Genomic DNA, 12491 nt, shown 5'->3' with positions numbered 1-12491 from the left:
AATAAAGTAGGAGTAATTAGTATTCAAACTCTTATGAGCGTTGTGAGAAGCAAAAAGATTGTTTTGTAGGTAACTATTAATAATACATGATTGATAGTTACCTACAAAACACAATTACACAAGTGAGCAAGTCTATAATGGTTACCATTTTTCTAATAACCACGACTGTACGTAGGTGAACTACTTAAGAAGGCGTTATTCCACTCCAAATTTTGTCTTTGGTAGGCCGTGGCAGACTATTACGGCCTTTGATAGCGGTTGCATAGCGATTTGAAGAGGTCTTTAAGAATGTGCGAGGTGATTGATCGTACAGAATCTTTTTTTTCTCCCGTATATAAAAAATTAAAAAAATTATATATATAAAATATATTAATAAAATAAATAATTTTACTCTAAATAAAGCATAAAATAAAAATTTTACGTGGATCCCAAATTTTTTAAGACGGTAATGAGTCTCTTTCACCCCTTAATTGATTTGTCTCACACTTTAAGACTTTGGCTCGTCATTTTTGACTCAATTATTTAGCTTCATTTGTTATTTTTGCTTGTCTCTTATTTTTAATTTTTTTTATTGCAATTTTTTGATAAATAGTCTTGTAAGGAGATTATTATCAAATGTGTTAGAATAATTATTTATAATTTTAAAGTGATTAGTTAGATTAATGGGTTAATTATTTTACCAAACTTTAGTAACTTTAGTCCTATGTATCAATATATTTGATTCATTTTTTAATTTTGTTAGGCCAAAATTTTGATGATTTTGTTATCATTTTAATTTTGAACTTTATATCCATTTTCATCTCTCTCACAAGTAAAATCTCCAATTGCATCACATTATTTACTCATTTCTCATATTCACTCGCATTTTGTTATTATCTTTAATTTTGTCATTTTCTTCTATTTAAAACAAAATATTAATTGGAAATAATCATTATATATGTTATATCATTGTAATTTGTAACACATATGACAAATAAACTCTATAATTTGCATATAATTTAATAGAGTACCTTGGAACTTGTTAAGTATTCATCTTAATTTATCTATAATTTAATAGAGTACCTATAATCCATCTATAATTTATCTATAACTAATACTAAAACAAAACAAGAATAACATTATTACTTTTTAAAATTGCTTATACGTCACAACCTCAACAAAAATTTTTCTTTCAAAACTCAATGATGATGTCATTTTTATTATGACTAATATTTATATCTTTGACTTTACTACTTTGTAATTATGACTATAATATTATCTATATTGATTAATCTTTTACTTTTTAAGTTATATACTTATATTATTTAATGTATTAGAAAATCATGTACTTTATTTTTTTTCAATTATTTATAAAATCTTTTCAATTTTATTTATTAAATGATTATAAAATCTTAATTTATACAAATATATTAAAAATTTTAATAAAATGGTGCATTGCATGAGACACTATCTAGTAAAGTAATGAACTAGTAAAGTAACTAAAACATAGACATTGAAACAAGAAATGATTAATTGAGATATATGAAGTTTAACATTTCCACCTAATATGTATAATTCTTCATTCTTTACACATTTCAATTTCACAATTACACTAATCATGAAATTTTCAACCTCTTCAAAGGTACTAGAGAATGCCATCCATTTGAATAACAAAGAAAAAAAAAAACTAAAAAAATTAACAAGTATGGTACAAGCCAGCTACTAAGTCCTAGGCTTAGTTAGTACATTTACTATGAAGTATACAACCCTTTAGAAAATTATTGCAACTTACCTAATTTATGGACTAAAACAATATCCAAAACCAACACTTCTCACTAATTCCAATCAACAATAGGTACTTCAAACATTCAAAATATATTGCCAAAATCTCAAATGCAATCACATGATAAATTTAGGTTCGGGTCTGCCTATGCCATAACTGTATGTTCGCTGGCTTGAAAATCAATTAATATTGAGTTGTATAACCTATAACACATCAAAATGATAGTTGGGTTGATTCAATACACATGTAGAAATAAGTACTCAATTCACTTTATAGATGCTGATAAATTTGTAACTGGGTTTGTACACAATAAGATCCGCATAATAAAATAGTTGGCTGCACGTAAACTCAATAAAATTTCATTCCCTTTCAACTTATATGTTAGTCAACATTCTCTGATTCGTGAAATTACATATGAATTATTTTTCCAACAGATGCGACTCATATTTTGCACTATGATTCAAACCAAGCCAGCAGAATCAGGCAATCCTTGCCATGAATCATGATGCCTACCAATAACATCTCTTGATGGCAATGCTCTACTCTCATTTTCCTTACTAAGCTTACAATAATTCCCTACAAAAGCTCTACAAACAGGGCAATTACAATGAGTAGAAAGCCATTTATCAATACAAATTCTATGAAATAAATGTTTACAATAATTCAATTGTCTTAATTCCTCTCCATCTATATAAACAGATAAACAAACAGGACACTCTGAATCTTTCCCTAGTTTTGAACTTGAAGCAATAATTATCTCTAATTTATTCTTTTTTTTACTAATATTATCTTCATTATCTTCTTCATTTGCCATTTTTGACCTCCTTGGATGAAAGCTTTGATCATTGATAGAACTTCGTCGTATGAACTCAAATGGGTTTGGAGGACAATTGATTAGAAAGAAAAAGGTGTAAAGAATGGTGGGTATGATAATCATGATTAGTAGCATCACTATGAAGCTTATAGATGACATCATTTTGATTAATTTGAGATTTAAATTAAAGGGTTTTTTGTATAAAGGTTGAAGATAAGGTAGAGGATGATGGAAGTTTGGTAGAAAGTAAAGAGAAAAGGTTTTAATAGAGGATATTATATAATTTATTTAATTTTTTATTGAGTTGATTTATTGATATGATATCAAAATAGAACATAGCATAATATTGTGTCTTCAAATTTTATAAACCTCTCTATTTTTAGTGGGAGTAATTAGCACTATTTATATGGAGAATATATATTGTATTCATATTTCTAACTTAAAAAATTGTGTTTAATAGAGCGTGATAGAAGATATAATATATCATAATGTTCTAAACACCAACTTAGACTTTTTGTTGAATGATTCATTGACTTTCTTGACAATAAACCAACTAAACTGAAAGCTTAGCTGATAGTCGAGGCCTAAGATATGTTATATATTCTAACAACCGCTATCGCATAAGAGTCTTTTGGGCTATAAGTGAGATGCATCATAAACCCTTTTCATACCCGATGCTAAATATTTCACTTTAAGAGGTGGTTGAGATTCGAACCCCATGATTTCTTATCACGCTGGCTTTTGATACCATGTCAAATAATTAACTAAACAAAAATTTAAGTTGATGGTTGAAACGCCAAGATATGTTTGGTATTTGTTTGTTAGATTATTTCAATTGTTGTTAGAAGTAAATTTGGGTTTAATGGTTGTGGGGTTAATAATTGTGGTTGTGATTTGTGATCGTGGAAGGTGGGTTGTCTTTGTATGAACATCTCAATCAAGTTTGTACATCAATAGTTGAAAGGAATGCCATTCTCATGATGGTATTACATGTTAAGCCAAAAGAGTATGTGTATCAATAATGCTGTTTTTAGGGATGTTATGTGAATAATAATTGTGTTTAAAGAGATAAGTAAGCCTGATTAGTTTAATTAGTTAATTGTCTATTAAACTCTCATTGTTTCTAATATAAGCATGACACCTACCTATAGAGGCATATAAACAATATGGTTAAGTTAATCAAAGAATTAAACCTTACATATCATTTGGAAGTAACACTCACAGTATAATTACTATAATTAGTAACAATTTTTTTTTTTTTTTTTTTTTTTGTCAAAGTAGGGCCTCTTGTTCCAATCTAATGTCCTATCTATTTTTTTATAATATTCACTAGTTATTCTTAAATTGAATTTTGATCCCAATTCACAATCAAAATATATAGTCAATTGAGATATTATTTGATTTCTATTAATGTAAATTTTATTAATATTATTTTTTAAGATAATTTTAATTATGGACATTAGAAATATTAAGAATTAAATTTGTACATCTGTAAAAGTATAAAATCAAATGAGACATTTTATTACAAAAAAGGGAGAGTTATATCGTAGTAAACTTAATGTTTAGTTTGAGTCAAACAACAAATGAAAATGTTTAGTTTTTTAAATCAACTAATAAAATAGCATTTAAGACAAAATAACATAACGTATTAAGAATAATTTTTCCATTAATTAGTTTTTTAAAATTTTCATATACTAAGATTTTAATATACAAACTACAATCAATAACTAATGTTTATAATCATCTCTAGAGTGGTTAACAAAAATATTAATAATACATACTGATCAAATAAATAAATTAAATTATAAACCAATAAAGTCTAAACCAATTAAACATTAATAGTCAAATCCGACAACTCTTAAAATAAACTTATTATAATTAATGGTACAACCAAATTAAAAGAACTTCATACAAAATACTCGAAGTTGTGTAAAAAAATTAATTTGGGAGCAAAATTTCTAAAAAATCAACAATCCTACTAAAAATAACAACCATCAGATTAAGCTCATCAACGGCCCTCAAAGATGGATAGAGTATAGCACGGATCGACCGTTGGATTAAACACCATCCAACAGTTCCAATCAATTATCATCGAATTTAACAAATCCCGCCGTAATTAAAAGCTCCGAAATTTTCAAATATTCCCCCTGCATCGTCATATAATTATAGTTTTTCCCCAAGTCCGAAATCCCACCCCATTCGAAACCCTAAATTCCAAATTCAGATTTCAACTTTCACAAAAACAAAAGCAAATGTCAGGAAGAGGAAAGGGAGGAGCAAAGAGGCACAGGAAAGTACTCAGGGATAACATCCATGGCATCACCAAACGCCAATCGTCGTCTGGCTCGGCGAGGAGGAGTCAAGAGGGTCAGTGGTTTCATCTATGAGGAAACTCGTGGAGTTTTGAAGATCTTTTTGGAGAATGTAATTAAAGATGCAGTTACGTATACTGAGCATGCTCGCCGTAAGACTGTTACCGCCATGGATGTTGTTTATGCTCTTAAGAGGCAAGGTCGTACTCTATATGGTTTCGGTGGTTAGATCTTTATTTCAAGATCTGGAGCTTGTAATTGCTAATATGATATATTACATGAAATTGATGAGAATTTAATTGTGGTCAATATCTTTTGCTGATTTACAATTACTACTTTTTGATTGTTCCGTGTTGCATATTATCAACATCTTTCTAATTTACTCTTTAAGATTTGATAATCGGTTTATTCGGAATCGATTCTTTCAGTGTTCCAACTGAAAATTTTTGTTTGATAGATAGTGCTTTCAATTGAGTTGTTTCGATTCCAATCTTAAAATTGATGATGTTAATCATTATGATATTTGGTAAATGATTTGAGGCATATTGAGACGTATTTAGATTAAGCTAGTTTTTAGACACATAAGACAAATTATCTTAATTAGTTTTTAGATAGTTCTCTTCTCTTGTAATATAAATAATTCTTTTCCAAATGAAATACACAGATCAATTGCTTTTCTTCTTCACAAAGCTTTACATGGTATCAGGCTAATCTCTCTCCTTCTTCTATTCTTCTATTCTTCTTCAATGGCGGGCACTAATCCACCGCCACCGCCGCTACCACCAAAAATCAAACCCAATTCTCCCTATTATCTCGGTTCACAAGATCGACCGGGCGATTTCATCACTCCAACTCGATTGAAGTCTGACAATTACGATTCCTGGGCGGCCGATATTCAAATGGCACTTGAAGCTCGCCGTAAATTCGAGTTCTTGGATGGCACCATCACTACTCCTTCGCCGCCATGCACCCGGTCAGATTGGACGCCCATTAATGCCATGCTTATTTCTTGGATATCAAATACAATCGATCCTAAAATACGCTCTTCTTTATCCAAATTCCGGGAGGCCAAGCCATTTTGGGATCATCTTAAACAAAGGTATGCTCAAACTAACGATCCGCGAAGTCAACAATTGAAATCTTCCATTGCTAAATGTGAACAAACAAAGGAGATGCCTGTTTCAGTATAGTACGGTAAACTTCATTCTTTATGGCAAGAATTAGATCATCATGAACCTTTAATTTCATGCTCTATTCCTTCTTGCACTTGTGGTTGTTTACATGAAAAACGTCGAGAGCAAAGTCAATTACATGAATTTTTAATGGGATTGAATCCTGATTTTTATGGGCCTTTACGAACTCAAATTCTTTCGCAAGAACCTCTACCCAGTCTTGATCGTGCTTATCAGTTAGTCACCCAAGAAGAACGGGTGCGAACATCAAGGCTCGTGGTTGATCATAAACCGCCAGACGTTCTTGGCTTTGCTGTTCGTACTGAGGCAGTGGTTCCTCTGAGCGACCACTTTGTTCTAAATGTAATAAGCTTGGTCACGAAGCCTCTCGTTGTTGGGCTGATACTACTTGTGGTCATTGCAAGAAACGTGGGCATGATTCCAGTTATTGCTATGAAGTTGTTGGCTATCCGGACAGATGGTTTGCTGGGAAGAAATCTTCCAGTTGGGGTAGAGGGCAAGTGTGTGCTAATGTAACTAGTAGTAGTTCTTCAAACATGTCCATCATTCCATCCGTCTCTGCCTTTGGACAGACGTTTACTGCAGAACAATGGAAGGCAATTTCTGAGGTTATTGGTAACACTAATGTTCTCGATAATCGTCTTAATGGTAAATTTGATATGACATCATGGATTATTGATACCGGTGCTACACATCATGTCACCGGGGAGTTGGCTTGGTTGTTTGATACTCATCCTCTTGAGTGTCCAGTAGGTTTTCCTAATGGCGAACAAGTTATTGCTACTTTGGTTGGCTTAGTTTGTTTTTCGGATAAAATTACTCTCATCGGTGTTCTTTATGTTCCGAATTTAAGTTGCAATTTACTCTCTGTTTCTCAACTTAATGACAAATTACAGACAATTGTTCAATTTAATTCTCTTATTTGTGCTATATAGGACCAAACGAAGGAGCTGATTGGAATGGGAGTTAGAAAAGACGGACTATACTATTTTAGCAAACCAGAAGCTTCTACGTGCGCCTCCATTTTTGCCGCAACATCGAGTTTGGAATTGTGGCATCGTCGACTAGGACATCCTTCTGAAAAAATAGTTAAGATGATTCCTCATGTACAAAATACAAAAGATAGTTTAACATCAAGGTGTGAAGTTTGTATGCATGCTAAACATCCTAGAGACAAATTTTTCATAAGTGATAATAAAACATCTCGAATCTTTGAAAAAATTCATATCGATTTACGGGGTTCATATTGTCATATTTCATCATGTGGTGCTCGATATTTTTTAACTATTGTTGATGATTATTCAAGAGCTGTTTGGATATATCTGTTAGTTGACAAATTGGAAGTTTTTCATGTGTTTATGTCTTTTGTTGCTTTGGTTGATCGACAATTCTCACAAACAATTAAGGTGGTACAAAGTGATAATGGGACAGAGTTTAATTGTTTGCTTGATTATTTTAGTGCCACTGGCATTTTATTTCAAACATCTTGTGTTGGTACACCACAATAAAATGGGAAAGTTGAGCGCAAACATAAACATATCTTGAATGTCGCAAGAGCTTTGAAATTTCAAGCACACTTGCCTATTTTTTTTTGGGGTGAATGTGTTTTAGCTGCGGTCCACTTAATTAATCGCACACCTACTCCTCTCTTACATAATAAAACACCTTTTGAAATTTTATTTCATAAACCTCCGTCCTTTGATGCTATTAGAGTCTTTGGGTGTTTGTGTTTTGCTCATAATCAAAAGACTAAGGGTGATAAGTTTGCAAGTCGAAGTCGTAAGTGTGTTTTTGTGGGCTATCCTTATGGAAAGAAAGGTTGGAAATTATTTGATCTTGACACGCAAGATTTTTTGGTTTCACGAGATGTGAAATTTGTTGAGGATGCATTTCCATATCACGATGTTCAGTATAAAAGTAATAGTACTCATGATGTGCATCACGATTTTATTGAATACAATTTGCCAATTTATGAGGATATTCATTCTGAAGAAAGTGAAAATGGTATTTTAACTGATCCAAATGGGCATGACGAATCTGTTAGTTCCACTGAGCCATTCACAAGCACTGGGCCAGCTCTTCCAATTCAGTCATGTTCTTTTGTTCCTCTCGCTGGGTCACCATCGACAGTTGGGCCTCCTCACTTACAGCAGCCCAATAGTGCTTCCTCTAATCCAACGCTTGCTGCTTCTGATCAATCGCCTCCTGCTCTTTTGGGTCGTGGGTTTCGTGACAAATTCCCGAATGTTTTGTATCAGGAATTTGTGACTCATATGGTTTTTGCTAATAGTCCGTCCTCTATCTCTCCTTCTTCCAATCACTCCTCAGGTACCCCGTATCCTTTAGCACATTATATAAATTGTGACAATTATTCTATGAATTATCGTACATTTCTTGCAGCTATCATTAAGGGTAAAGATCCAAAATCATTTAAGGAGGCCATGAAGTATGAGGAGTGGCGTAAATCTATGCAAGCTGAAATAAGAGCTTTAGAGGACAATGGCACATGGACCTTGGAGCGTCTTCCTCCCAGGAAACGTCCTCTAGGTAGTCAGTGGGTTTACAGAACAAAATATTTGTCAAACGGTAATGTTGAGCGTCTTAAGTCACGGTTAGTTGTTTTGGGTAATCATCAACAAGCAGGAATTGATTACACTGAAACATTTGCTCCAGTTGCCAAAATGACCACAGTTCGTGCCTTTCTTGCAATAGCAGCTTCAAAGAACTGGGAATTACATCAAATGGATGTTCATAATGCTTTCTTGCATGGTGATCTTAATGAAGAGGTTTACATGAAATTACCTCCTGGTTTCGAGTGTTCAGATCCGTCCTTGGTATGTCGATTACGCAAATCTCTGTATGGTTTAAAACAAGCTTCACGTTGTTGGTTTGCAAAATTAGTGTTCGCTTTGAAAGAGTATGGCTTTCTTCAATCATATTCCGATTATTCTCTTTTCACTTATACTAAAGGCATTGTTCAAATTAATGTCTTAGTCTATGTAGATGATCTTATTATTTCTGGGAATGATTCCGCTGCACTTACACTTTTTAAAGCTTATCTTAGTGATTGTTTCAAAATGAAAGATCTTGGTGGTCTCAAATACTTCTTAGGAATCGAGGTTGCTCGTAGTTCTTCTGGTCTGTTCTTATGCCAACGTAAGTACACACTAGATATTATTTCTGAAACAGGTTTATTAGGGGCAAAGCCTGTTGGGTTTCCTATCGAACAAAATCATAGGCTTGCTTTTGCTACTGGAGAATATATGAAGGATCCCGAGGCTTACCGTCGCCTAGTGGGGCGTTTGATATATCTCGCAGTCACTCGCCCAGATCTTGCCTATTCGGTTCGTATCTTATCTCAGTTTATGCAGGAGCCTCGCCTTGAGCATTGGGAAGCAGCTCTCCGAGTGGTGCGCTATTTAAAGGGTACTCCCGGCCAGGGTATTCTGTTGCGTGCGGATAGTGAGTTAACCTTGGAAGGCTGGTGTGATTCGGATTGGGCTGCATGTCCTCTCACTCGTCGCTCATTGACAGGATGGCTTGTTTTTCTAGGACAATCTCCTATTTCTTGGAAAACAAAGAAACAACATACAGTGTCTCGCTCTTCAGCTGAAGCCGAATATTGATCAATGGCTGCAATCACATGCGAACTGAAGTGGCTAAAAGGTTTGTTGTTAAGTTTGGGCGTTCATCATCCTAAAGCAATAATATTGTTCTGCGATAGTGAATCTGCTTTACACATTGCAAAGAATCCTGTTTTTCATGAACGAACAAAGCACATTGAGGTAGATTGTCACTTTGTTCGCGATGCAATCATTGATGGCTTAATTTCTCCTAGTCATGTGTCGACTACATCACAATTGGCGGACATTTTCACAAAGGCCCTCGGCAAAACACAGTTTGATCTAATTCTTTCCAAGTTGGGCATTTTCGATTCTTATGCTCCAACTTGAGGGGGGGTATTGAGACATATTTAGATTAAGCTAGTTTTTAGACACATAGGACAAATTATCTTAATTAGTTTCTAGATAGTTCTCTTCTCTTGTAATATAAATAATTCTTTTCCAAATGAAATACACAGATCAATTGCTTTTCTTCTTCACAAAGCTTTACAAGGCAAAACTTTTAAACCATAGATTGCTTATTCAGTGTTCATCTTTTGTAATTATGCAAAAATGAGAATATGCTCCGCCTTTGAATTTCACAATTGTAAAAAATAAGAAGGTTAGTTGTAAGGAACAGATGATGAAATAAACATGAGCATATTTCTTATTTCCTCTTGTTTTACGTCATTTATTACTATTCTCTCTGTTTTTAAAGTTCTTAAAGTTCTTATTTGTTATTTGAGATGTTTTATTTGTTGTTTTTATAATTTTTTTATTTATGTTATAAATTTTGGACTTAAATAATTTTATTTATTTTTATTTTAATATTTTAATAATGCTTTTGGTCCTTGTGTATCTTTCACTAATTTTATTTTAACATTTTTATATTCTTTATGTTTTTTTTACATGTTTTCCATTAATTTTATAAATTCTTTTTTATTAGTTGTGATATATATATTTTTTTTTACTTATCCTCTTTTAATATTTTTATATCGTTTATGGGAGTGATTTGACTAATTGGGGTTGAAAATTTTCCACCTTGTTCTTTAAAACTTAATTCCCAAAATGGTGTTTATATAATAAAATAGTTTTACTAAGTTATCTCAATCAAGTTCAAAAGTCAAAATTAATAAAAATGTTTGTCGAAGATGGCGTATCCTTGTGATCTATTGTTAACATCATCCTTGTGATTTATCATAGAAAATCAAGTGAGTTTATAATGTAAAAAATAATACATAGAATATTGTAATGCATATATACCTCAAATTAATGGCTGTGGTGGGAAGCCGACAATTGGCGTGGATGGTGGTTGTCGACGGTCTCTTCAAGTCTTCTGTCGTCAGTCAGAAAATTAATAGGCTTGCTATTGGAATTGGAATTAATTTAGTCTTGGTTTAGTTTTGCTTGGGATAGAATTAATAGGTTTGGAACTTCCCAAACCACAATCAAATAGATTTAATTAATTTTTTTTCTTAATGAACACTTGTTTTGGGAAATAAATTTTGGTGAACTCCAATTTGGAAATTTTTTTAATTTTTCCAACACTACTTAGGCAAATCACTCTGTTTATGGCTCTATTTTTCTTTCATCAAAATTTTTATTCAATCAAATAATACATTTACTATTTGAAAAATTCTAGTTTTTCTTAATTTTCATGAACATTCTTTTTGAAAATTTCATTAAAAAACGGAAAAAGTAACATTTTTTCATTTATCTTTTGACATTTTAGTAACTTTTAAGTTCTATGGAATGATAAGTTACACAAATACACTTAACCATTATTCAATATGGTCCACTTTAAACATAAATATATTAAAAATGAGATAATTTATATTAATGTTTAATTTTAATTCATTACTAAATTAAATTAATTGTATAATTTAGAAACAACATGACTTAATAAGAGCATATTAAAAATACTTATGTGAGAAAATTAAAGCATTATATTAATGATTATAAACCATATCCTAACATTAAATATATACAAATTATATATTAAAAAAAAATGTAAGCTAGTACATTGAATGAAAAAAATAATACAATAAACACTTGCATTACAATCTCTCATGATATTACCATGTAGGCTTTACCAAGTTTCTTCATAATACATTATGAACTTGTACATCCCAAACTTTTTCTCTTCTATTCTTATATTGCTTTAACATTAAATTATTATTATATCTATTTGCTCAAACTTTGTATATTGTATTGTATGATTGCGAAGATGATTATGCAACATATTGAATAATATCATGTTTAAATTTAATTGTGTCCTTATAATTTTAAATTTTATCATGTATCACATTGATCTTCAACAATCATGTTGGGGAGAATTATATATGACAACATTCCCACATCAAATTTTGACTATTGTTGAATAGAACTCCTTAATTGATCTACCATTTAAAAGTATTAGCAATTTGCTGCCGCGGACATTGCTAGTCCAAAAGACTTAGGAGGTGTTTGGTACATGACTTTTGACTTAGCTCTTTGGTTGGCTTTGGGCTAATTAGTTGTTTAAACAGTCAAAAAAAGTGTTCGGTAAATGACTTTAAAAGCAGCTGAAAATCTGACTTTTAAGCCAAAATGAAAAAACTACTCCAACTAGGTTTTATGGTTGGCTTTTGGTTTGTTGCCCCACTTTTTCTCTAATAAACAACCAACAGTCAATATTCAAATTTACCAAACATTTCCACAAACAGTGTCTTTTTCAATTAGCTTAAAAGCCAACAAAAACAACCAACATTTCTAGTTGATCAAACAAGCCAACTAAAAAAGCCAACCGTCAACAGCCAATTGCTAAAC

At 32.0% G+C, this 12491-nt stretch overlaps 2 protein-coding genes and 1 pseudogene across 2 annotated transcripts; 2 read left to right on the top strand and 1 right to left on the bottom strand.

The window, feature by feature from the left end:
• Positions 1-2099: 2099 nt before the first annotated feature.
• Positions 2100-2864, bottom strand: LOC130825118 (RING-H2 finger protein ATL33-like). Its single transcript, XM_057690165.1, has one exon. It carries the CDS (start codon positions 2736-2738, stop codon positions 2223-2225), a length of 516 nt encoding a protein of 171 aa, XP_057546148.1. The 5' UTR covers positions 2739-2864; the 3' UTR covers positions 2100-2222.
• Positions 2865-4740: 1876 nt separating this feature from the next.
• LOC130825117 (histone H4-like) lies at positions 4741-5370 on the top strand (annotated as a pseudogene).
• An 840-nt stretch (positions 5371-6210) lies between these two features.
• LOC130825116 (uncharacterized) lies at positions 6211-6597 on the top strand. The gene has a single exon (XM_057690163.1). The coding sequence runs from the start codon at positions 6211-6213 to the stop codon at positions 6595-6597; it is 387 nt and encodes a 128-aa protein (XP_057546146.1).
• The last annotated feature ends 5894 nt before the right edge of the window (positions 6598-12491 follow it).

The sequence above is a fragment of the Amaranthus tricolor genome, chromosome 10 (genome assembly GCF_026212465.1).
Source record: "Amaranthus tricolor cultivar Red isolate AtriRed21 chromosome 10, ASM2621246v1, whole genome shotgun sequence".
In the NCBI taxonomy this organism is placed as follows: domain Eukaryota; kingdom Viridiplantae; phylum Streptophyta; class Magnoliopsida; order Caryophyllales; family Amaranthaceae; genus Amaranthus; species Amaranthus tricolor.
This window is presented reverse-complemented; position numbering and strand designations above follow the sequence as displayed.

Coding starts and splice junctions, on each gene's coding strand:
- LOC130825118 (XM_057690165.1), bottom strand. CDS start 2,738: ATGATGTCATCTATAAGCTTCATAGTGATGCTACTAATCATGATTATC.
- LOC130825116 (XM_057690163.1), top strand. CDS start 6,211: ATGGGATTGAATCCTGATTTTTATGGGCCTTTACGAACTCAAATTCTT.